This window comes from Trichoderma citrinoviride (assembly GCF_003025115.1).
Source record: "Trichoderma citrinoviride strain TUCIM 6016 unplaced genomic scaffold BBK36scaffold_11, whole genome shotgun sequence".
NCBI lineage: Eukaryota > Fungi > Ascomycota > Sordariomycetes > Hypocreales > Hypocreaceae > Trichoderma > Trichoderma citrinoviride.
This window is the reverse complement of record NW_020194719.1, coordinates 1179222-1203775: the sequence shown is the minus strand read 5'-3', so window position 1 is coordinate 1203775 and position 24554 is coordinate 1179222. Positions and strand designations below refer to the sequence as shown.

Below are 24554 nucleotides of genomic sequence, written 5' to 3'. Positions count from 1 at the left end.
ATAGGGAGGCGTGGCCTGGTCTGGGCTTTGGATAAAAAGGCAGGAGCGTGCGTGAGTGTTGAGGGGTGTGCCTCATCCGAGGGAGGGAGGAGCTGTCGGTCTGGAAGGAATCCTGGAGGTTCCCCCCTTTTTTCTGAATGCAGCTGTAGTTGAAAAGCGTACTCGTGTCGAGGAGAATCAAGCTGCTCGGTATTCTGCAGATTCATCGAAATGTTGCAGAGGCAAAAAATAACAGACAATGTCCAAAAAAATCGTGGAACAGTCGAATGGAATCTGCACTTATCGGCACTCGAACCTACCGCGTCTAAGGAAAGCCCCCTCGCCTGAACAGTCTTCCACTCGACTATCCCACTTGAGTAGCCGGCTGTTTGGAAAAGCAAGGCGAGTTTCTGGCCTATCAAGGGATGTGGCCTGCGCTGGCACCTGTCAGTCTGAGGAGGGCAGCGTGGGCGGCAGTTGTCGGTATGTGGGAGAAAGGAGCCCTCCTCCACGAAGCCAAAGATTTGGATTTCTCGTTCCACTGAAGCTGTGAGTAGTTGGAAAGTGCGTATTCGCGTCGAGGAGAATCAATTTCTCGGTATCTGCCAGAGGAGTATTTCTGTACAATCAGAGGCAAAAAGGAAAAAAAGGCCGAAAAAAATCGTGGAGCAGTGAGCGGTCTCAGCTGCAACGGGCATTCGAACTGCCGCGTCTAAGGTCAGCCCACTGGCCCTTTAAGCTGCCTCTGATACCACTCGACTGTTCCACCAGCCGGCTGTTTGTTGGAATATGGTAGCAAGAATCTGGCCTATAAAGGAGTGTGGCCTGCAGCTGGCACGTCTGCGGTGCGAGGGTCCGAGCGCCAACGATGGCGATGGCCAGTGTTCTTTGCAGCATCGAGGAGAGATATTTGTGAGGAATCGGCCAGCTTCTCACAGAGTATTCCGTTCCACTAGAAAAAGGGGGGATAGAAGGCAGAGGAGAATATTGTGTTGCGACGAAGGCGATATCGTCACGCTATTGACCTTGTTTGACTGGTTCTGCCTCCAGCAACGTCCGGTGCCCCTCGGTTGTTCCGTGATATCTACAGCAGACTTCTGCAATAAGAAAAAGGGCCAGGGTACGAGGTCTCCGAACTACAGACACCTCTCATACCCATCATTGCAGAGGAGCTATGAAAAGAAATCGAGAAATCAAATCTCTGAACGTATCATCCAGCTCATGCAAAAAAAGAAGAGGAAAAAAAAAAAAGGACAAAAAAAAAAGAAGAGGCGGAAGCAGCCGAGGGTCGAATCGTCGCCTTCACCGGCGGGCCCTGCCTCCAACGAGTCTCGAGTCCGCTCGACTGTTCCGCGATGATCAGTGCCGCACTTTTGGATTATATAGGGACGTGGCCTGGGCTTGTCGTTTTGGTTCGAAAAGTCGTATCGCTGTGACGTTGGAGGTCGTGGGCGGGGGGGACCGCTGTATTTATACCCTACGGAATGGGCGCTACAGGGGTGCGACCCCGCTGAACGCACGATCCAGTACGCTAAATTCGGGTGACCCACAGCGAAGAGGGCGCTACCTCGTGGAACGGAGCTGATGGGTTTCATGGTGTCACTCCACCTTTGACGTTGATACTCGTACGAAGTACTACCTTACTAGTATTCGATATCACCAACCTCAACTTCTACCGATATGCTTCCCCCCTATCTACATGTATTCTTCATCCACCACGCAAGATGTCCAAGATGCCAAAACTACCTCTTATCGCGCACTCTGCCAGATCCCTCAGAAACCCCCGGCGCCCTAAGAAACAGCCGCAGCTTCTGCAACTCCTCCTCATCCCTCCCCTCCTCAACAACACGATCCATCCTCCCATCATCAAACGCAATCCCCCTCCAAAACAAAATCCCCAGCTTCCGCGCCGCTTCCACTCTTTGTACCTGAACCGCACTCATCCGCCTCTGTCCCGTCAAAGCTAGAAACTCGCACCAAAAGAGATGGCGCAGCTCTCGGTGATCTGCGTAATATCGGAACCCCTGAGACGACGGAACGACAGTCTCGCCGAGCATTTCCTCAATCCCGTAGAGGGCCATGCCGAAGGGGAGCCACTCCGCTTCGGCCCAGTCGATGAGGCCCGTGAGACGGCCTGTCTTTGGGTGGACGAGGATGTTTGCCGGGAGGAGGTCGCCGTGGGTGAGACACCAGTCGGACGCCTGGATGCCGTGGAACTGGCTCTGCGCTTCCGAAACGTGTCTTTGCAGGTCTGCGTCTTCAGATGGCAGGCCGTTCAAGAGACTCAGCCGCCATTGCATCGACTCGCCGATTCTACCCTTGGAGATACACTCTTTGAAAGGCTGTCTTGCACGAAAACCGAGGGCAAACACCTTGGCCAGCCCACGCATTAGCCTCCTCTTGTATATCCTATCCTCAGCTTCAGCCTCTCGCCCCTTCATCCCGTCTTTCCTCCTCCTCCGAAACTCCGATAGCGGGATTCCCGGAATTCTCTTGTGCAGATAGACGTGCATCATTGGTGGGCTTACATGCCCATCACGGTCCTGTGAAGGAATGCCCTGGACCTCGCCCAAATACGTCGTCGTTGGAGCGTATCTGCCGTAAATAGCTTTGGCCTCCCTGCAGGTATTCATATCCAGCATGAACGCCACAGGCCGAAACTGCAGCAAATAGTCCTTTGATAGACTCAATGTATAAGAGCAATAGCCCTGCGTTGGCGAAGGCGTGGCTTCTACGCCGGGGAAGCGCATCCGAGCATATTCATCGCACGCCTCTCTAGTCTTTCCGTCGAATCCGTTGCGCGTAAAGAAGGCTTCAATGTCTTCGTCGTCATCTGGACGGATCTCAGCATTGGCTGTGTAGCTGCTGGCCTTTTCGGTGCTGCCCCAAGCCATGATGCAAGGGAACGACTTATGTCACTCAGAAGCAAAGGTGAATATCATGGTCTTTGAGTGCTATTGCGCAGCACGAATAGCTCCACCACAGGAAGTAGACATTTGGAGAACACGTCTGTTCAGATGAGGAGAGACGGGACAAGGTCAGGGCAGCCCCTTTATAAGCAGAAGAGAAGCACATGTAATGACAGCTCGCATTTCGAAGGATCGCTACCCAAAAAGCCACCCCCACACATCCATGGCTCTACTAAACCTGCACATGACGCGACCCCTCTCGAACTCCCTGGACTGCGGCTGAACATCGATGCCTGTCGTCAAAAGCTTGTCACTTGATGAATATCCCAAGCGGGTGAGGCATGATGCCTGTTAGGCCATGGTCACAATACTACATGGTAATCAAACGAGCGCTCCTCGATGACCACACCTCGTCATCGAATGTCAGACAGCTCTCATGAGCCCGTCAATATGTCGCCGTGAGTCTCTGGACGAGGTAATCGCCGCTGTTGATGCCGGCATACTTCTTCTCGTGCTCGGTAGCATACGTCCCCGGCAGCGCCTCAATCAGGTCCTTGAAGTTGGGGTTGCAAAAGTAGCTAACATCCCCGCGTTAGAACTTGCACAGCGTCAAACGAAAACCTTTTTACATCATGCCACTTACGCAATGCTATATCGTGAAGGATACGTCGTGCCCTCTTTCCTTGGCGGCTCAACGACTCTGTGAATAGTGCTCTTGATTGTATCGTTGCTCCATCTCGCCAACAAGTCGCCGGCATTGACAACGATGGTACCTTCGATAGGAGTCGCATCAACAAACGTTCCGTTGGGACTCTTCACCTGAAGACCGCCCCGGTCATCCTGGAACAGAAGAGTAATAGATCCGTAATCCTATATCAGAAACTCGTCAGGAGGGGAAACAACACCGTGTGTAACATGACATATAACGGGCCTGCTTACGCTGTGCTCCCCGGCACGAACTTGGCCTGGCGTATTAAAGACATCCGACTTGACTTCCGGATAATGCAGCAGCCGCAAGTTGTTATCGCCCACGTCAACAAACCGATCAAAGAAAGTCTCTTCGAAACCCATCCCCATGGCAATGGCCCGCATGACTTGCACGTGCAACGCCTTGCACTGCTCAAAGAAGCTCACCATGTCCGCCCGGAAGCCCACAATGGAGCCCTCTTCGCTAGGCCAATTGTTCGGATGCCCTTCTTCGTCGTCCCGGCCGATCTCAAGGCTTTCCTTCAGATCCGGCACCGCGCTGCGCACCTTTTCCACCTCGGCATTGTCCTTGAGCAGCGACACCTTTTCTCGCCCGTGGGCCACGTACCCGCGGTTGGCCTGCGGAGTGGTCCACGACAGGGCCGCTTTCTTTTCCAGAGGTTGGGCAAAGAAGTTTGCCGACATGTCGAAGGTGTGCTTGACGGTTTCCTGGGAGATTGGGTGGTTCTTCAGATAGATGAAGCCGGCATCTTGGAAGCCTTTGAGGATGGCCTCGGCTGTCTTTTGGCGAGTAGATGCGTTGCCATTTAGAAACTCGGAGAAGTCGATGAGCTGAATGAATCATGAGCCTTTGCATCGGCATAGAGTCGTATCTTCAGCAGCTTAGTATGGTCACTCACGGGGATGAAGAGCCCATCTTTGCTCACTGCCGCATTAGCCGCCATTATGCCTCCGATGAGACGAGAGAATGCTTGATTCACAGATGCGGAATAATACTGCTGAGGAAAGATTTAGGCACATGTGTCGTCCTTCGTATTTATATCTAAAAGGAAAGGCTCAGCTAGCGCAAGCTACAAACATCTCTCCATTCCGATGCAACATCATTATTGCTACATTCGTCGGCGGCGCCGTAAGTTCTCACGGGATAGCGCGGGTGCCGGCAGACGAATTCGAACCGCCACTGGTGAGAGCTTCCTCCGACCTTCGACACATGCGTATCTAGAGCCAAAGCTTGAGGCCGCGATAAGCTGGGCCAAGAGACGGCAGCTAGTCGGCTTAGTCTTGTGCTGTATGCATGGGATGGCTGATCTGCTCGACTCTGACTGGTGCAACGGGCTGATAATCGCGGTGGGGAGTCGAGAATCGTGCGGGGCTGTGATCGTTACTGTGCCGTGCCCCTCTTAAAGACAACGCATGAAGAGGCGTATCAGTTCTATCACCTCCCATGTCTCAGTGTAACATGTCCGTTCGTTAAGTGACTCCTTGGGCGGCGGAAAGCCACTTGAGGGCTATCGCCGCTTCCCCGCAATACTCCCGCGTGCTGTTCAGACGAGAGAGGATGAGCCTGTCTCAACAAGAAGTCTTCTTCTCATAGACAAACCTCGGAGATCATCATCGTGACAGAACGATTCACCTTTCCCCGGCTTGTGGTATGGCAGCTTCCAAGATGCGCGTTGTGGACATCCACACGCACATGTATCCGCCATCTTACATCAAGATTCTCGAATCTCGCACCACAATCCCTCTCGTCCGCACGTTTCCGCAGACACCAGAGCCGCGCCTGATACTCCTCGAAGCTGAACTGAAGGCGCTCGAGGAAGCCACCAATGATCCGACAGCTAAGCCTCCTGGACGGCCGCTCACTTCTCACTTCGCATCACTCGCTCAGAAAATCCACTTCATGGACACCCATGGCATCGACATTTCGGTAATATCCCTGGCTAATCCATGGCTCGACTTCCTCAGCGCATCTGAATCGGGAAAGATTGGGGAGTCAGTCAACCAAGAGTTCTCGCGCATGTGTAGCGAGCATCCCGGGCGCTTGTTCTTCTTTGCGACATTGCCCCTGACTGCGCCTCTGGAGACGGTGCTCGCCGCGATATCCCATGTGCAGAGCCTTCAATATTGCAGAGGCATCATCCTCGGCACCTCAGGTCTGGGCAAGGGACTTGACGATCCTGCTTTGCTGCCAATATTCGAAGCTTTGGCGGCGGCAAACCTGGCCATATTCCTGCATCCGCACTATGGACTGCCCAACGAAGTTTGGGGGCCCAGAGCCAGCGCAGAGTACGGCCACGTTCTGCCCCTTGCCTTGGGCTTTCCCATGGAAACCACCATCGCAGTGGCGCGGATGTACCTGTCCGGCGTGTTTGACAAAGTACGGGATCTGAGAATGATATTGGCCCACAGCGGAGGGACTCTGCCCTTCTTAGCAGGCAGGATTGAAAGCTGCATCATGCATGATGGACAGCTGGTCAGGGAGGGCAAGGCCGGTAAGGGTCGGCGAACAATCTGGGATGTCTTGAAGGAGCAAATCTACCTCGACGCCGTCATTTATTCCGAGGTTGGGCTCAAGGCAGCAATAGACGCCAGCGGTGCTGATAGGTTGATGTTTGGAACCGACCATCCCTTCTTCCCCCCTCTCGAAACTGATGAGCAAGGAGAGTGGGAGAGCGTGAGCTTGAATGCCGACGCGGTGACCAAGGCTGTTGGCGAAGGGTCGGGGGAGGCAAAGGCCATCATGGGAGGCAATGCTATAAGGATCCTTCGACTTGACCAAAACGTTTGAAGACCGCCGAGCTTGCCCTTTTTGCGCAGTTATGCTTGGTGGTGGATAGATGATAGATAGCAGACAGGAGTTGAAATGACTCGGTGATGATGGCTATTTGTTCGAATTAGGCGTGGGTTAGACGGCTGCTGTGTCCTGCTGAAACTTCATCTCCGCATCGTGAATGCGTTGTCGAGCCTCTATCATCTTCTTCTCCGCGTCCTCGAGCTCCTGACTGTTCGTAGCATCAAGCTTCTGCAGGTTCCTCACTGCTTGAACGGCCCGCAGCTTGTCGCAGACCAGTTCCCAGTACTTCTTCTTGACCGAACCGAGATCCACGAGGTAGTCGCCGGGAACAAGAACAGTGCCATTTGAAGGCCCTGGCTGCTTCTTGATACCTTTTGTGGCCTTGATTGACTTCTTCATCTGCTTCCGCCTTGCCTTTTCCTCCCTATTCTCCCTCACTCTACGAAGAGCCTCGGCCCTGTCCTCCAAGTCCTGCGCTGCCTTAGCCTGCCGCTCCTTCTCTTCGTCATGAAGACGCTGCACTTCTGCAAGTCGCTCTCGCTCCTTGGCTAGCTTCTCCTGTTCCCGCTGCTGCTGCTGTTGCATCTGCTGTCTGTGGGCATTTTCGCGGGCCTCGAGGTCGTCGGCAAATCTTTGGTGCTCCTTGTCCATTGCCTCGCGCTCTTGTTTGCGCAGCAGCTTGGCCTTAAGAGACTGGTCGTAGGCCGCACGAGCATTGGGATCGGACAGAATGTCCCTTGCTCTTTCGAATAGCTCCCATTTTGCCGCATCAAACTTCTCACGCGCCTTGTCCGGGTGGTTGTTCAAGGACGCTTTTCTCCAAGCCCGGTGGACATCTTCCTTGGGGGTGAGAGCATCCACGCCGAGAAGTTCGTAGAGATCAATATTGTTGTCTGCATATTCAGTTGCGAACCGTAAAAGGTCCGCCTTGTCGTCGCTCATTGTGAGAGTCTGTCGGGGTCTTCCAAGTTCTATGAGATGATGGCCTTTGAGTTGTCTTTTCGAATGAATGCAGCGCGGTGAGAAGAGAGTAGAGATCGGGAGTTTGACGAGAAGAGAGAAAAAATGCAGAGGTTGGATGTGGACTAAAAGGGTGCCTGCCTGATGCCTGTACGATTTATGAGTGACAGATTCAATTCGAGTCGCGACTTCCGCGCTTGAACGAGACAGCGCTCGATACGCTATCACGTGATGCGCCAAAGCCTCAGGTATTCGCCACTCCATCTCAAGGCCAATTCGATCTTCAAGTATCATTCAACATCTACTATATCTATTATATGCTGCCTACTCAATTTCGATCCAAAATTTATATGCTGAACTCCCGGCTATGGATACAAATGCTGCTCAGATACATTATTTCAACATCACATCACAAATTCCCAAACAAGGTTGCGCTCCTCAGGCGACATCCCTCCCGCTTCTTAGAGCGGGAATCTTCTTGCCTTGCCAGTCGATATCCTGGGTCTCGGCAAATAGGTAAACGTTTGGTGTTCCCTCTGACAGCTGTAGGAGATACCGCTCATATGGCCCTAGCGGCTCTTCCACCATGATTCTCTGCTTGGGATCTGTGGGCGCAGAGCGCTGCGGTCCGGCATATTCCCAGATCCATCTCCCATCCTGTTGCTTATCGACCCCAGATTCATCCGGAGGACCCTGCCACCAGCTCGGGTTGCGAGGGATCGGGTCCTCGAATGTTGCATCGGTGTGCTTCAGCTGCCAATTGGCCATGGATGGGCAGGTCCACACGGCTTTATCGTCCAAGCCAAGCCCCTTGCAAGCAAGCCGAACTCTGGCCGAGCTATGAATGCGCTCGTTGGTGTCTTGCAGAAAGATGCCGGTCTCGCGGTCAGTCTCTGGGTCGGTTCGCTTATACAACCCGGGAGTCCTGTTTTCGAATCCCGAGAGCTTGTATATGAAATCGCCAGCCTTGTTGATGGATCCCAGTGCCCACGGCCGAACTGGTTGGTTTTCCTTATAGATGGGTTCAACAGCCCATTTCAGCGTCTTCTTTGCGGGTTTCAGGCTCTTATAGTAACCGATGGTCTTCTGTGCAACTCTCTCGAGGCATGACAAGTCGAATTCAACTCCTACAGATGCCATCTGGTCCATCATCCCTATTTTGCACCACTGTCAGCTCTTGATTGGAAATTCGTCCTCAATGATGCTGTCCAGCATAAGGGACCACTTACAGGCAAGCGAGGCGTCGGCGGCTTCTTGGTCTGGCCACCCACCGCCGCAGTTTGCATGATTGCCTGGGAACCAGACCTGTCTGAGGTCGGTCGTCAACCTGTTCTCAGGAAGCCTCTCCCAGACAGCCGGGGAGAATGGAGCACGAGTCTCATCCAGAGCAAGTGCTTGAAAGGCGTGCTCGATGCGATCCGAAAGCGACGTGTCATGCCACTTATATGTACTGTGGATGTTAGCTCTTTGCGATAACATGCGTCGAATGCAACGAAAGGGGAGACTTATTCTTCATTTGAGGGATGGATGCCAATCTTATCCAACCACGACACCTTGGGGATGCCTAAGCTGCCAACAGTGTCCCAAACGCAGACGGCCTTGATCTTGATCAACTCGCCGTTTTCCTGGTACACACGAGTGTAGCCCATCTTCTCGAGTCTTGCTCGGTATTCGTCCGCCGCATTTGGTCCTTTGGGCTTGTTGGGGAACGGCTGTCCTGGAAACTCGTCTTCATACTTGTCATTGTTCCAGTTCTCCATGTCCTTGAAGATGGGATAGAAGTACTCCAAGCCTTCTCTAGTAAGAAGGCCCAAGTTCCCGACCATGCCCGCGACCGATCGAGCTGTGAAGGCGCCTCGCGAAAACCCAACGAGGAAAATTTCATCGCCGTCGATATGGTTCGCGCAAAGGTAGGAATACGCTTCGCGGACTCGCTGTATGCTCGTGTCAGCTCCTCTTCCTCTTGGTACCACGCTGCCGCTATGATTGACAGGAAAGGGCTTCGCAGCTATCCTTACTTCAGAAAGACCCAAGCCAAATGCACCACCGGTGAGGTGATCAATGAGATTACTGCCAGTGCCAACTCCCGACTCGTACGAGATCACTTGCAGCGTGCCATCGTTGCAACGCCGCTTGAAGCAGCGGCTGATTCGGGTGACATTCGACGGTACTTGAAGCGTCGGCTCAGGGTGCTGGAGAGTTGGCTCTTCATAGCCGTTGTCGCTATTCATCCACGTTCCATCGCAGCAGACGATGAGACGCTTGCTGACGGGAGGCTGGGAGCCCATGAGTGCAGATTTTGGAAATCTATTTTGAAGGTTGTTATGTGTGGGATTGCGCGAGTGATGCAAACCATGAGAGACACGACACGCAAAGAGGGCATGGACGATACTCTGACTTATACAAGGTCTCCTTGTGAGGCTGCCTCCCCGCAAAGCCCAGGTCTCTGGTTCACCTCTGCAGGGTTACATCCGCTGGCAAACATTAGGGACTTGGGTGTTGGCGGTGGAAGGTGCATGACCACAGCTTCACAATAAGCTCCGTGATGGTGTGCAACCCATGAGGTGGTCAGCGACAGCCCGTGGATTCAGGCTCAGTTCTTTCTTTTAGAGCCTTCTCCATGCGCCATGCATTTTAGCACCTCCAGAATACCTATGACCACAGCCGATGGCTTGAAAGGGCCAGGGGCCAGGGCCAAAGAACTATGGTTTCTTATTTTGACGTCAACCACTCATGTGATCCCATCACGACCTCCCCAGCCAAAAGAGCAGCCTGGGGTTTCAGCTGCAGGCCGTTGTGGAGCACATTTCTCAGCCCTACTGCTACGCTTCAGTAGTAGTACATAACTCCAACGGCGACGCGATGCTGACGGCTCCTGAATCGAACGATCCAACCACGTCTGGTCAGAATGGCTCACTATTGCTTTAGACGCAGATTCCGCCTTTCAGGTTAGCCTCGCGGCTCACCCCTTGCAGTTGGCTGGGCGACTACTCGTCATCGAAAGGATTTTGAACCTGTCTGACGATGTGTGATTGAGTTGACGAGAGAGTGCTGACTGCATAATACAAGCCTTGGTGCCAATGCGCCGGTACATTTGAAGTGAGAATAAGGCGCAGGCTTTGTGGCTCGGCGTCCCTGTATAACATCGCGAAGGATTCACTCGCCGTCACCACAATGTGTTTGGCAAACAAACGCCGAGACTGACGCTGCGTGAGTTGAGGGCCTTGATGACAACCCTTTTGCACAACAAGGGAGGGTATTATTCTCCGTCTAGATATCGTACATGATTCGTTCGTCCATACAAACAAGTATACAGCCCTCCTTGCGAGGGTATATATAGCACACTGATCAACTGTCCAAATCTATGCCCATCCCCTCATCGCTGCTGTCCGTCTAGATTCCGCCTCAGCCACTCCGGCACAAACGCCTTGACCTTGACGCCGCTCTTGTTGTCCTCCTCCCCCCACTCCAGCTCAAACTCGTCGCCGTCGCGGAACGTGGCCGCCGCCTGCTCCCCGGGCAGCACCACGTCCGTCATGATCTCGAGGCGGCACAGCCCCAGCCCGATGTTGCCCAGGCCGCGGAGCCACTTGCCGGCGCTGCGCCCGCGCTTGCCGGAGCGCCCGATGCTGGTCTCGGCGGGAATCATGTCCGCGGTCAGCGCCTCGGGGCTTCCCGCGCTTTCGGAGTAGTAGTCCGGGTCGTAGACGAGGCTCGGGGGCGCCGCCTTGGCAGGGTCGTAGATGGCGCAGGGCAGGATGCGCTTGCGCACGACGCCGCGGTGCTTGGTGCGGATGGTGAGCTCCTGGCCGACGTAGCAGCCCTTGTGGAAGTCGATGCCGTTCATGTGCTCCATGTTGCTCTCGAGGGGCAGGGCCTGCTCGCGCAGGATCTCGTCCTGGCCCTCGGGCACGCCGTGGAGGTACCGGCGGATCGTGTAGGCGTCTTCCGTGGCGCGCTCGATGTCGATCTCGGGGGGTTTTTGGCCGGCGAGCTGGATGATTCTGTGGCCGAGGCCGGGGGCGCGGGGGTCCTGGAAGACGATCCTCGATGAGTCTGGCGGGATGTTGTCGAGGGTCGAGCTGGGGGTGGTGTTGTCGTTCCATGCGTGCCAGACGGAAATCTCGCCCGGATCGATTGCTCGAAAGGCGACTTTTGCTCTGAGCTTGTAGCGCTTGATGTATTTCATCAGCGCATTCATCTGCGCCGCATCCACCTCGATCAAGAAGCCGTCTCCCTCCTGCGCCGCCGAGTCACCCGCAGCAGCAGCAGCGCCCCGAACGGGATAGATGAAGACGTCGTGCAGCACCCGCCCCGTGGCGTTCAGAAACGCCGTGTAAAACGGATCGGTCCGGGGCTCGCCCATGCGGGAGACGACGTTTTGGGTGATGATGCCCTGCAGGAACTTGGCCGCGTCGGGGCCGGCCACGGAGAGCAGCTGTCTCGAGGAGAGGGGTGCGATGCCCGAGGCTGGGGGCCGAGGCGGTGGTGATGATGATGACGGGACGGCGGCGGCGCTTGAGAATGGGCGGCGGGGGAGCTTGCAGTTGCGACAGATGCGGGTTGGGGAGGAGGAGGAGAAGGAGGAGAAGTCGTGCAGGGGACGCCGCGAGAGGCTGCGCGTTATCGGCGTCGAGGCCATCGAGGAGGGAAGATGTTTTTTTGCTGGTGTTGCGGATTCGAGCTTGATGAATCAGTTCGAATCGTCACAGGAAGTTGCCAAATTTGATTCACGCAACTCACGTGAAGTTTGAAAGACGCAGGAAGACGGCGAGAAGAAGGGCGGCTTCGGCGGTGGATGACGCAGTGAATTGGGAAATTCGGAGAAACGAACCACTTGAGGAGGAAAAGAATGGTAATACTAAGCGTGATCCGATGGTGGGGAACGGTGGACGTGGGTTTTGGTGGGGAAATCCGGCTTGGGCCGAGTGCAGCCGTCTCTTGCACCAGCATAGATATATGCTTCACCCATGCATATATAATCTTCGACCAATGGAAGATATATACTAATGCCTATATTGACAGCATCACCAGCTCCACATGTGGTGATAGACATAAATCATTCGATATGCCATGACTAGGCAGGCACCGGAGTCCTTGACCCGGTCGGCCTCCGACTCCGTCGCCAGGACACAAACATGAAGAGCAGCGTCAAAACCATCCCGAATCCCGCCAAACCAACACTAAAGTACAGCGCCGAGCGATATCCTCTCAACAAGTCTTTCCCATGACGGTTCAGTTGCGTCTCAATCGTCCCCGCGAATCCCAGACTCACAGAGATGGAATAGTTGATTGTCGTGGCAATGAGAGAGGCCGCGAGGCCCTGATGCTCGCGTGGCATGGCATTGCTTAGGAGAATGCATCCCGCAGGAAACGACATGTCCCTAATGATCAAAGTTAGCACTTCAAGTCGAGATACCTTTTCATCTTCTAGGACAGGATAGACATGTCCGCTTGCTTCCTCCCACTTACATGCCAAAGGGGTATACGACCGTCAGCACAAACGCTTGTGCCCAGTACGTCTGATGGACCGGGATGGTGGCCAGCAGCGTGCTCGCAATGAGGAATCCGCACAAGGCCATGAACATGATGACGCTCGGCGACACGCGACTCAGAAGATACGCAGTCGTGAGGCCCGCAATGACACCCATGATGGGAGCCGGAGCCCATTTCGCCACAACAATGAGCGGCTCGTCGCCCTTGATGACCTCCATGAACTGGTAGTAGTAAAACAGGCCAATGCCAAAGCTGGCCCAGCCTGCCGCGATGCAGCTCAGAGTCCACCCAAGATCCCCCGTAAAGACCGAAGTCGGAAGCAGTGGAAACTTTGCCTTGCGCTCGACGAAGCCGAAGCCACCCAAGAATAGGAAGCCCACAACGAGAAGGGTATAGGTGTATGGGGTTGCCCACCCGACAATGGGGGCCTGGTTCCAAGAGAAGTTGATGAGGGCGAGGCCGGTGATGCCCAGAAGCGCGCCTGGAACGTCGACTCGTTCGATAAAGTCGAATACGGGTCCCTTCTCGCTCGAACTGTTTGTCGTCGGCGGCGGATCCAGCGTTGCCGGGATCACGAAGATGCCGGCGATTGAGAGGCCAAAGCAGAAGATGGCCATGATCCAGTACGACCAGGGCCACCACACTCGCTGTGCCAGCAGTGCGATGAAGAGCCCAGCGACATTGAATCCCGCAGGGGCCGTGGCTCCAAAGAGACTAAACACCAGCTCCTTTCGTCGGCCGGGCGGATAGGTTCTCCCCAGGATGGCCACCGCATTTGGCAGCACCAGTCCTGCTCCGATGCCCTGAAACGCGCGGCAACAGATGAACAGCGTCGTCGTCGTCGCATAAACGCTGAAGCCGCCCAGCAGAAACCATAGCCCGTACCAGGCGAAGCCAATGATGAAGAGCCGTCGATGCCCGTACAAATCGCCCAGTCGACCCGCGACGAGGATGAAGGTGCCGTTGGTCAGGGCGAACGCAGCCGCGAACCAGCTCAGCTGGCTATTGCTCACGTTTTCCCAGCTCTGGCCGATGATGTGCGCGGCGATGACCGAGAGGGCCAGGCCCGTCTGCCCGGTGAATTGAGCCATGGACACAACGAAGAGGAAGCAGGCCTCATGGAGCAGAGACCCGGGCCTGTTGGCCATCGAGTGCGCCGATGCCGCGACAGACACGGGGCGGCGGAGCGCATTTTCATCGTTGCCGTCGTCGTCGTCTTCAATCTCGTCCGGCCGGCGGGCCTTTTCGGTGTCGGATCGAGGCGTCCCTGGCGGGCTCTCAAGCGCAATGTCGTCGGGTCGCTGCCCGTGTCGAGGCGCCATCGTGAATGCGCCGCTGCGCACGCAGTATTGACGGCAAGACTCTCGTGTCCGCCAGACATGGCTAAATCAGCGAACCCCCTTGCTCTTATACGGGAACTCATCCATCCTCGGTGGCATTGGAAATTGGGTTCATGGCCCGGTTTAGTGGAGCGGATCGCACCGCCAGACCGGGAATTAGCTGCTGCTGAATCGCTCCGCGGCGACATGGGATGGATTTGGCAGGGCATCCGGGCTTCATACATATTTCGTACATGGGTTTCCGCGTCACCGTACGAGCGCGACAGTTTGAAGCCAGCCACGGGCGGATAAACGCGATGAAGCGGCTTTGGTTGTCCCACGGCTCGCGAGCAAATCTGTTGATGGACAGCTGACGCTCTGCTCTCCAGGCCAAGGAGCCAGACGGGCGCCAGATGCGCCTCATTCGTTGCCGAACAGAATCGAGTTTCTTCAGTCGGTCGGCAGTTCCTCCGAATCAGGCTCACCAGCCCGATACGGCATGTTCCGGCGAGCCCCTCGGGTTGCATTGCAGATGAACGCGCGGGGCCGCGGGCTGCTGGTGGGATGCGGATGTGGCATCCGTAGCAGACATCCCGCTCCAGACACAGTGAAGCCATACCGAACGTCCTTCGTTTCCTGCTCTTCCACATGTCTCCTTTGTTGAACGCTCGCAAGCTGTTGGGATCACTCGTAATCAGTAGACTGTCTACGCCGAGCCGGCACAACGAGCGATGCGAGATATTGCTGGTGTTTAAAAGCCTGGGACGGGCGAACCTCTGATGGACACGATACCGAGTTGCTCTGCACAGCTTACACAAGGCCTCTGATATACGCGTTGGATTTCGAGTTGCCCCGTCTGGTCAGCTGTATTGCGGTCGGCTTCGATCGATCGACCGAGCGCATAAGATGACGAGCCCGGCCATTCGGAACCATGCTTTTGGTGCGGCCAGTGCCATTAAGGTAATCGAGAAGTGCACTAGGATGGCGGACATTGCCGTGGCCATTGGAGCGCCTTTCATGTAGAACTTTTTCTATCGCATCAAGAAACAAATTCCTGTTGGTGTCGCCAGATCTGTTCAAGTCGCATTCAGTTATTCATTCGGAAAGCTATAGATATCATACACCTGTTCTAGGATGAGTGGAAGGCACAGCAAGATGAGAAGCCGCGCGAGACAAAGCCAAGTATGATGCGACCCATAATGGGGGTCTTCTCGACAGCGTGAGAGTTGTAGAGATGAGCCAACTCTGCACATGAAGAGCATCATAACTGCCGAACATATCGTGTATGAGTCCACGTCGTTATACAGGGAGTCAAGCAGTCAGCTCCTCCGTTATTCTGCCTAGACACATGTTGTTCTCTATCAACCGTCGAGGTGATAGTACGGAAAATGGCCAACCGCCAAGGCCAAGTGACTATATATATGGACACAATGTCACAGCCTTTGGTATGTGGCCAGCCACCTGGTAGTAGGTCGAGCTCCCCATCCAAGATCGCACTCTGAGATGCATTAGCTCGGCAGGCTAATTGATGAGTAACCAACACCATCTGAAGTGTACGAGATGGCAATGCAACGCAGGGAGAAGGTCAATCAGGAACCCATCGGGAAAAGGTTGTCATACCGATAACCCCAGCTGTAGATCAGGCCTTCAAGGTGGTGTGGCTCGGACGAGAAGGTCCCCAGAGAAACCGGCACTTGCTCCTCGGCATCTCATGGGCTTCTGGGTCCAGGAAAGCCGGGGAAGCTGAGCTGTGGGAAAGTTGGGGAAGCTGAGTCTTGGGGAAGTTGGGGAAGCTGAAGTCTTAGGAAGACCGGGGAAGCTGAAGCCGGGGAAGCTGAGCACAACTGGAGTCGGACCCGGGCCGGGACCTGGGCTGTTATCTCTCCTACTTTGGGCAGCACGAGGTACTCGTACCGCCGTGGAACTGGCCGCCGTTACTAGGTAGGTGATAATCACCCACTAATGCCGACAATATCTCAAGTAGTGCGTAAATTCGGAAGATGCCGCTTGCTGGAGTGACTTATAGTACCACTCCGTCGTGGGATGCAGGATCCAGTTCAGGAGGGAGTACCGCTGAGTGGGAAAGTCCAGTATCCTACCCAAGGATAAGAAAGTCAGTATGGCGATGTCTCGCTGCCTCAGCGTCGCCCAAGGATATCCTTCACCCATTGTCCCCATTGGATAGCGGTTCGGATGACCGATAGCATGTTCGTCCGCAAAGGAGCAACCGCTCTAAGGCCAACACGAGCCTTGGATCAATCTCTCCGAACGGTGGCTGCATTGGTCACAGTTTGACGATACTGACAGGTTCAGAAAGATACTGTAGGTAGACTACGAGGCGCCATAAACTCAATCTGGTGGCCTTGGTGCCTGAAGCCTCTGAAGAAGAGAGTATGGAAGGCACACTGATCACGTGCCGTCCAGGACCAGTACACGCGTTTTGCACGCAGGCGGTGGCAATTAATACGCCACCATAAGACCTACCTACCGTAGACCCGCCGTATCAAACGCAATCACGATGACCGAATCACTCCTTCATCTCCTCGGGCCGTTGCTGTGTGACGGTGACGATGTAAACACAAGGCGGCCGAAGCGTCACCGCCTCCAGACTCATGTCGCTGCCCTCGCTTCCCCAGGTTGAAGCTGCGCGCGCCCCGTAAGCTGGGGAAATAGCGTTTGCGGGGGACGATGGAACGGTGGTATTGTGCAATGGCATCGTGACCATTGACAGACGCGGGTTCAGCTCATGGCACGATTTGTTGCGCGTCGTCCCGGCTGCTTGGGGCGTGATTCTGCTTTCCCCAAGTTCCCCCAGTCAGCACTCCAACCTGTTCCGATGTTGGCGCTGGATCATGCGGGGAGAAGACCCTCTTCGTATCCAGGATTCGCCTCCGTGACATTCCGTCAACCCGCAAGAAGGCGCCTTGTCTGCATTTCTTTGACTAATAGGTTGCCAGTTGCTGCTCCATCACCGTCGAGATCTCGTGGGAAATGTCGGAGGCGACATCTGGGGGAGGCTTGACAAAGACGGAGCAAAACGTCAAGCGGCAGGGGAAGCGGTGGCGGGTTAGTGTGTGTGCCTGGGTGTTGGTGTGGAGAAAGGCAAGGAAGGTCGGGAAGAATATGTGCAGAAGGAAAAATCGCCGCTGCCGACTTGACTCGGACCTTGTCCTCGACATGGCTGACTGCTGAGGCTTTTGGGGGCTTGGATCATTGGGCGCCCAGGTGAAGCCAGCCCAGCCGTGTCGTCAGCGGGATCTACGGCATGCAGCCCAAATCTGCAGTGCCATGCATCAGACTTTTCTTCGCGCCAGGCACTATCTAAGTGCCCAGTGCCAGCTGAAGAGCGGGATACGTGCAGGCACGATTCCAAGCGTGAAGACGCCTTGAGTTTATCTGAGAAGGCTGTTGGCGATATGCGCAGGCACCGGGTCGTCCGCGGCCGTATCCATCTCATTATACATGACGATTACTACCGAGGCAGCTCAGTGGACGCATCAGCGTCGTATCTCCAGATAAGACAGGGGCTGGACCACGCTTGCAAGCTGATCTCGAGTCAGGCAATCAGGGCTGCTCCAACCAGCTTTGTCTCCAGGCTTCCACTCCCACGATTGCGATGCAACGCGCACTGGGTCCACCACCGATAACCCAAACACCAGACTATCTTGAGCGGCGTCTCACTTCCTTCATTAACGCGGTCCACTTGGGCTCGTTTTTTGTGAAAGCCGGATTGCTGGTACTAGTCCGCGACCCTGTGACTTGGAATGCTGGAGGCGAAAGGCTTTGCATACCTACCTTCTGGTAGGTATGGCGAATCTCGAAGTTTCGCCCGTTTGGCCATTTGGCCGTTGACTCGGAGCGTCGCACGTCTCGCTGTGGGGATGGAGAAGCTGGAACCAGATGATTTCAGCATCTCACCGTCCAATCACCGAGGTGCAGAGTTTCATCGTCTTATCAAAAACGGGCATTTCTGGGGGAAGGTAACCCCATTTTTCTCCAGGTCCCCGTCTCCATCTTGGGCCGTTCTCGGGGCCCCCGACTTATCTATCGCCCATTGAGAAGTTGTGTGGTATCCCGAATCCTGTTCGCTGCGCTATCATCTTGGGGCCCCCCATCAGATCCCGGGAGTCTGACGACCTAAGATCACCAAGGCTTCCGGTTCCCGGTTCCGGTCCGGTCCTCCTGGTCATAAACTCCAGACTTTCCTTGTCAATCCTTCCACTTTCCATCCTCAAGTTGTCCGATTCCTCAAAGACAACCATGGAAGACTACAGCAACGATCCCAAGCAGGGCCTCACTCCGGAGGCTGCTGCCCTGGCCCAACTGGGCCACAAGCAGGAACTCAAGCGGAACTTTTCCCTGATTTCCATGCTGGGTCTTGCCTTTGCCATTCTCAACACATGGACCGCCTTGGCCGCATCAATTACACTTGCTCTCCCTTCAGGAGGCTCAAGCTCGGTCATCTGGGGCCTCATCGTCGCCGGTATCTGCAACCTGTGCCAGGCTGCTTCTCTCGCAGAATTTCTCTCCGCCTATCCCACAGCCGGCGGCCAGTACCACTGGGCCGCTATTGTTTCCTGGAAGCGATGGAGTCGCGGCATCAGCTACGTGACAGGATGGATCAACGTCTCCGGATGGGTTGCCCTCAGCGCCACCGGTGGTCTGCTGGGCAGCACGTTCATCATGAACATCATCTCGCTGCTCCACCCTGACTTTGAGCCCAAGGCGTGGCACCAGTTCTTGATCTATATCGCATTCGCTCTCATTGCCTTGGTTATCAACGCCTTCCTTACCAGAATCCTGCCTCTCTTCACCAAGGCCGCCTTCTTCTGGTCGGTTGCCGGCTTCGTCATCATCAGCATCACGGTTCTGGCATGCGCGTCGCCTGATTACCAGTCCGGCGAGTTTGTCTACGGCAACTTCATCAACGAGGTTGGCTGGCCCGATGGAATGGCTTGGCTGCTCGGATTGCTGCAAGGAGCCTTTGCTCTGACAGGTATGTCGATTAACTTACCCTGTTGACCATCAGCAGTCGGGGACCGTTGCTAACTACTTACTGGTCAGGCTTTGATGCTGTTGCACACATGATTGAGGAGATTCCGAACCCTCACAAGGAGGGCCCCAAGATCATGCTGTACTGCATCGGCATCGGCATGTTCACTGGCTTCATCTTCCTGACGGCGCTGCTCTTCTGCGTCAACAACGTCGACGACGTCATCAGCGCCGCTTACGGCCCGCTGCTGCAGATCTTCATGGACGCAACCAAGAGCAAGGCTGGCAGTGTGTGTCTGCTCATGTTCCCCCTGGTCTGTATGCTCTTCACCACCGTCACCCTGGTTTGCACCAGCACCCGAATGAGCTACGCCTTTGCCCGCGACCGAGGAATGCCCTTTAGCAGCGTCTTTGCCCAGGTGCACCCCACCCTCGATGTGCCCATCAACGCCCTGCTCTGGACGGTGGCATGGGTCATTGTGTTTGGCTGCATCTTCCTCGGCTCTACCAGCACTTTCAACGCCATCACGTCCGCCTCGGTCGTGGCTCTTGGCGTCACCTATGCCATTCCCCCGACCATCAACGTCCTCCGAGGCCGCAAGATGCTCCCGGAGGACCGTCACTTCAAGGTCCCCGAGCCCTTTGGTTGGATTGTGAACATTGTAAGTTTTTCATTCATTCATTAGCTGACTCATATATCAAGATAAGGAGGATCAAGAAGCTAACTCTTATTGAAAGGTTGGAATTCTGTGGGCCATCTTGACCACCGTCCTGTTCGTCTTCCCTCCGGAGCTTCCCGTCACGCCGGCCAACATGAACTACGCCATTGTTGCCTTTGGCGTCATCCTTCTCATCGCGGGCAGTACTTGGATCATTGACGGCCGAAAGAATTACAAGGGACCTGTTGTGGATATCCAAGGCATGTTCCACGGCCCTGTTGATGGCCTGGATGGCCTGGAGGCGTTGGATGCCGCAGCGCCATCGGATAGCGTTCGCGAAGATATCTCTGCAGAGAAGAAGTGATAGGCTTCTCTAGGGATTTTTTTTTGTTCTATTTAGCAGCGAAGTTGATTTTTGCACCGAATATATTTTGAGATACCAAACATTTTTCATCAATCCTAACTCCTGATTGCCCATCCCGTCCCAAAGCGACATGTCTCAACAGACTTTTTGACCCCAGTAAGGGCGATATTGCTTCGCCGCGAAGCTACATGGTGCGTGTTTACACATGGAAGTGATTGATTTGGCTGTCTTCAACAAAGTCCCAGGCCGTGCCCGCCGCATCCGCCCTTTCTTCGACCAGCGCCTCCCCGTCCTGGGAGATGGCCATGGGCCGGAGGTCCTCGCTAAACCTGGTCATGTATAGGACATAGCCGCCGTCCTCATGTCTGTCCACGACGAAGGATTCGTGGGACAATTGCTGCAGCCCGGCGGCGATGATTTCTCCCTCGCCGTTGTGTCCGAGATAGGTGTTGGAGACGGTGTTGACGAAGCCGTACCAGCCGCCGTTCTTGACGCACAGCCAGAGCCAGCCGCCTCCGATGGTGGGCTTGTCGATGAGCTTGACTCTGCCGTGGGAGAGGGTGATGATGCGGTGCGGTGCCTGTCTCTCGCGGATCATGAAGTGCTTGTTTGCCTTGGGGTGGTGCTCTGCTCGGCGGATGGAGAAGGAAGACGCGTCCTCGGTTATGATGCGGACGGTTTCGGACATTCGACTGTCGTCAGAGTCGTCTATTGAGTTTGTTGTGACGACGGAGGCGATTTCCCAGGTGCTTTCGTTCAAGCTGGGGTCCTCGTCCGGAGGAGTCTGTGAGGTCGGAGGTGAGGAGGACATGATGATTCCAGTCACCAGGGCCACGCTGGAGCAAATGTGTAGAGAGGGAGGAGGAGGAGGAGGATTATGGGCAAGTCTTGTCACAGCTGCTCAACAGCTTTGTTCAAGCCACTCCAGTCACTGACTGGACGGTGTATTATCGAATGCAGAGGCGGGAAGAAGGGGGCCTACATACGAAACCGGTGTGGGCGAACGGACACTCATAAGGCTTGCGAGTTTCGGTCGAACCTCAACAACATGCAGGATGGCCATGTTATGTCGTGATTACAAGACTGCCTCTCACCGCATCTAAACGATAAGGGCATATGCACCGTTTCATGTAAACGTTGATATCTCGATGGAAGGGCGGGGGAGGGAGGGCTTACTCGCATGTTTTACGTTGCAAAGGGCGAAAAGTCGCAGATAAGGACCATACATTGATGAATCCAGCAACTCGGCGTCAGGATTGCTTGCTGCAAGGTAACGCGAGGGCGAAGTGTTGGCAGCATCGTATCTCGATGATCTGTTTAAATATAGCAGCGGTGCGTTGATAAGATCAGAGCTGATGTGATAGGATAGGATTAGTGAGAGAGAGCCTTGTCTTGTTATTGTTACACCGCTGGTTCGCTATCTTGCATATGGGTGATGTCTCGGAACAGGATTCACATGAAAAATTCATGTCGTCTTACTATGTCTGCTTCGTGCGAGATGCGTGAGAGGTGGCAGCTGAGCGGTGTCGCTGCCACATGCTCCAATGTCCAGTGTTGGTGTACCCTCGAGCCAAGGCTGATTGTATCAATCTCGATTCACCATCTGAGATGCAAAACTCTCGAGCTTCAACACAAGACATTATCCGACAGCTTCACATCCTCTCGCCTCTCACAAAGTCTCAGGCCGCAGCACAAACTGCGTGTGAGTACATGATGGCTGACTGCCGTGGCACTGTGGCGTCAACTCACCCACAGCAGTTGCAGCACTACTACAACTAATCGCCCCACAAGCTTGTGCGGATAGCGGCAAATGTCTCTTCCATCTGATAGATCAGAAAAAGAGTCACATATGAAAATCTTCCCTTACCTCACTCTTTTCCTCACCCAATTGGACACAGAGACACACTCACCATGACCCGATTCCGGCCCTGCATCGACCTCCACGCCGGGCAGGTCAAGCAGATTGTCGGCGGCACGCTCGACAGCTCGTCCGAGGCGCTCCAGACGAACCACGTCTCGCAGCACCCGCCAGAGTATTTTGCGCAGCTGTACAGGGACAATGGGCTCGAGGGCGCGCATGTGATTATGCTGGGCGGAGGCAACGACGAGGCAGCCAGACAGGCGCTGCGGGCGTGGCCTGGCCGGCTGCAGGTGGGAGGCGGAATCAGGGATACGAATGCAAAGGAGTGGATTGAGGCGGGAGCGGAAAAGGTAGGTATATTACACAAGAGAGGGAGAGAGAAAGAGAGAGAGAGAGAGCGAGATAAGGGCCGTCGTTTTCGGGATCGCACCAGATATCTTTTTCTTGGAGAGGTTGCTGACTTGGGGAATTCTGCTTCTTCCTTTTAGGTCATCATCACATCCTACCTCTTCCCGGATGGCCACTTCAGCCAGGAGAGACTGGATGCCGTGCTTGCGGCTCTTGACGGCGACAAGGACAAGCTGGTGATTGACCTCAGCTGTCGTCGTCAGGGAGACAAATGGTTTGTCGCCATGAACAAGTGGCAGACGTTGACAGACATGGAAATCAACCAAGGTAAAAAAAAAGTCAAGACGACATATCTCGTCCTTTTGCATTTTTTGACTAACAGCACCAAAAATCTACAGAATCAATTAAGCAGCTGGAGCCATACTGCTCAGAGTTCCTCATCCATGCCGCAGACAATGAAGGACTGCAAGGGGGCATAGACGAGGAGCTCGTCGAGCGCCTGGCGGAGTGGTGCTCGATCCCCGTCACATATGCCGGCGGAGGGCGGCACCTGGAGGACTTGGACACGGTCAAGAGGCTGAGCCGGGGCAAGGTCGATCTCACGATAGGGAGTGCTCTGGACTGTTTCGGCGGGGCGGGCGTCAAGTTTGAGGATTGTGTGCGGTGGAACAGGAGCCAAAGCTGATGAGAGACATGACCGAGCTGTTGACATGAAAACAAAGAAAATGAAATACAAACGAATTATGAAAGAAGAGGAGAATATGATCCGACGCTAACAACATGAGATCGTGGTGTGCATGGACGGACTTGTGCCTTTATGGATATGCCCGTGCAAGCAAGTAGCCGCCTTGCCGTCATAAGAGTAAGGTACATGTACGTGTGGAAAGTAAGGCAAGAGTTTGACCGCCCTGATCTCAACAAAATTGCCCATCAACCCGGTAGGTAGAATTGGATCACTTCATAATACCTTATGTACCTCATCAACAAGAGCCCTGGTAGCACCTGAGATGAGCCTTACGGGATCGCTGTGGACCAAAGGAGGTCATACGGGAGTGAAGTACGAGTAGGTACATCCGCTTTGTACTTCAAACGGGGGGTGGTTTGCAAGACACCAGACAGCACCGCACATCTTTGATCACGCATGCCAGGGCCTGGAAATTGATGGCTCAAGCTTCCTTTCGTATTCAACCATCCCAGGTCCCCGTTCCCTCTCGGCAACCGTGGCGTCGTCGTGTTTCACAATCTGCCTGCAGGTAATCATACGGGCGGCGATAATAATACCGGTGAATAGCACCAAGAAAGGAGTTTGGCGGGAAGAGAGCCACTGCTCGCATCCTTCATCATGCGAAAAGCGAACAGGCAAAGTAAACAAACCAGAAAAGGTAAACATCAAGGATATGGGTCTTCTGTTTTCTTACAACTTCGTCATCGTCTGGCACTTGGCAACCATCCCCGAGCCTTGGTTGCATGATGAATCCACAGAGAAAAGGCTAGTAGAGAGGAGAGACATGGGTCAAGGTTCGCAGCTAGCCAGAAAAAAAGGCGAGAACAAAGAAGTGGAAAGGCGCAGAACAGAGAGGAAAAAGCTTGAGCTTGTTTTGAGAGCCCTGCCTGGAAGCGCGGAGTATTTATGATGGCCAGCGATCTATCGGAAACTGACCGCTTTGCATGTGTCTGATGACGACAGGCAACAGGGCACAACTGGATGTTTTGCAGGGCCTCGCGCTCTCTAGCGCGGGATGCGGGTGAGCAGAAGCATGAACGTTCGGGCATCGCAAACCTCCATCTGTACGTAATGACACGATCGATATCAGCCGAATCAGCATCCTTCAGCCCTCCGCTGCTGATTGTTTGCATCTTGCCTTCGTCTCACATCCCTGCCGGCTGCCATGGCGACTCTCGCAACTGTCGCAGCCCGCGAGCGCTCATAGGGCCGCCGGTACGAGCACCGCGAGGCTCTGGTGCCCGCTAGCATCCCACAAGCTTCCAGGTTCCATCCATCGTCGGTGGTTCCCCTCCCGCCCTCAATCCCAGAGCTGGAGGCCCTGCAAGCCGCCTGCAGGCCGCCTCCAGCGCTGTAGCAAGCAAGATTTCGGGCCTCTCTAGCGCGCCTCCAACCCTTCCTCAGCTGCCATGCGCCCCGGAGCTCCAGCGCAAGAGGCTGC

General features: G+C 54.8%; 10 protein-coding genes across 10 annotated transcripts; 3 read left to right on the top strand and 7 right to left on the bottom strand.

Annotated features, from left to right (window-relative positions):
- Positions 1 to 1721: 1721 nt before the first annotated feature.
- On the bottom strand, positions 1722 to 2873 carry BBK36DRAFT_1161436 (hypothetical protein; the record flags this gene model as incomplete). Its single annotated transcript, XM_024894371.1, has 1 exon — positions 1722 to 2873. One exon carries the CDS (start codon positions 2871 to 2873, stop codon positions 1722 to 1724), a length of 1152 nt encoding a protein of 383 aa, XP_024747702.1.
- Positions 2874 to 3333: 460 nt separating this feature from the next.
- On the bottom strand, positions 3334 to 4540 carry BBK36DRAFT_1124730 (Clavaminate synthase-like protein; the record flags this gene model as incomplete). Its single annotated transcript, XM_024891188.1, has 4 exons — positions 3334 to 3466; positions 3532 to 3758; positions 3828 to 4427; positions 4496 to 4540. 4 exons carry the CDS (start codon positions 4538 to 4540, stop codon positions 3334 to 3336), a joined length of 1005 nt encoding a protein of 334 aa, XP_024747701.1.
- A 707-nt stretch (positions 4541 to 5247) lies between these two features.
- On the top strand, positions 5248 to 6384 carry BBK36DRAFT_1124345 (hypothetical protein; the record flags this gene model as incomplete). Its single annotated transcript, XM_024891157.1, has 1 exon — positions 5248 to 6384. The coding sequence occupies one exon, from the start codon at positions 5248 to 5250 to the stop codon at positions 6382 to 6384; it is 1137 nt and encodes a 378-aa protein (XP_024747700.1).
- Positions 6385 to 6501: 117 nt separating this feature from the next.
- BBK36DRAFT_1143204 (hypothetical protein) lies at positions 6502 to 7332 on the bottom strand (the record flags this gene model as incomplete). The annotated part of the gene is made up of 1 exon (XM_024893581.1): positions 6502 to 7332. One exon carries the CDS (start codon positions 7330 to 7332, stop codon positions 6502 to 6504), a length of 831 nt encoding a protein of 276 aa, XP_024747699.1.
- A 456-nt stretch (positions 7333 to 7788) lies between these two features.
- BBK36DRAFT_1179285 (hypothetical protein) lies at positions 7789 to 9638 on the bottom strand (the record flags this gene model as incomplete). The annotated part of the gene is made up of 4 exons (XM_024896167.1): positions 7789 to 8504; positions 8580 to 8800; positions 8896 to 9284; positions 9369 to 9638. The coding sequence occupies 4 exons, from the start codon at positions 9636 to 9638 to the stop codon at positions 7789 to 7791; spliced, it is 1596 nt and encodes a 531-aa protein (XP_024747698.1).
- Positions 9639 to 10726: 1088 nt separating this feature from the next.
- Positions 10727 to 12162, bottom strand: BBK36DRAFT_1136091 (Aminomethyltransferase folate-binding domain-containing protein; the record flags this gene model as incomplete). The annotated part of the gene is made up of 2 exons (XM_024892863.1): positions 12144 to 12162; positions 10727 to 11997 (listed from the first exon to the last, which is right to left on the bottom strand). The coding sequence occupies exon 2, from the start codon at positions 11990 to 11992 to the stop codon at positions 10727 to 10729; it is 1266 nt and encodes a 421-aa protein (XP_024747697.1). The 5' UTR covers positions 11993 to 11997; positions 12144 to 12162.
- Positions 12163 to 12427: 265 nt separating this feature from the next.
- On the bottom strand, positions 12428 to 13994 carry BBK36DRAFT_1170947 (MFS general substrate transporter; the record flags this gene model as incomplete). The annotated part of the gene is made up of 2 exons (XM_024895507.1): positions 12428 to 12734; positions 12823 to 13994. The coding sequence occupies 2 exons, from the start codon at positions 13992 to 13994 to the stop codon at positions 12428 to 12430; spliced, it is 1479 nt and encodes a 492-aa protein (XP_024747696.1).
- A 4431-nt stretch (positions 13995 to 18425) lies between these two features.
- BBK36DRAFT_1143200 (amino acid transporter) lies at positions 18426 to 20180 on the top strand (the record flags this gene model as incomplete). Its single annotated transcript, XM_024893580.1, has 3 exons — positions 18426 to 19161; positions 19230 to 19819; positions 19896 to 20180. The coding sequence occupies 3 exons, from the start codon at positions 18426 to 18428 to the stop codon at positions 20178 to 20180; spliced, it is 1611 nt and encodes a 536-aa protein (XP_024747695.1).
- A 188-nt stretch (positions 20181 to 20368) lies between these two features.
- Positions 20369 to 20868, bottom strand: BBK36DRAFT_1179274 (hypothetical protein; the record flags this gene model as incomplete). Its single annotated transcript, XM_024896166.1, has 1 exon — positions 20369 to 20868. The coding sequence occupies one exon, from the start codon at positions 20866 to 20868 to the stop codon at positions 20380 to 20382; it is 489 nt and encodes a 162-aa protein (XP_024747694.1). The 3' UTR covers positions 20369 to 20379.
- A 1223-nt stretch (positions 20869 to 22091) lies between these two features.
- Positions 22092 to 23074, top strand: BBK36DRAFT_1124068 (Phosphoribosylformimino-5-aminoimidazole carboxamide ribotide isomerase; the record flags this gene model as incomplete). Its single annotated transcript, XM_024891129.1, has 3 exons — positions 22092 to 22391; positions 22530 to 22716; positions 22788 to 23074. The coding sequence occupies 3 exons, from the start codon at positions 22092 to 22094 to the stop codon at positions 23072 to 23074; spliced, it is 774 nt and encodes a 257-aa protein (XP_024747693.1).
- Between the last annotated feature and the right edge of the window lie 1480 nt (positions 23075 to 24554).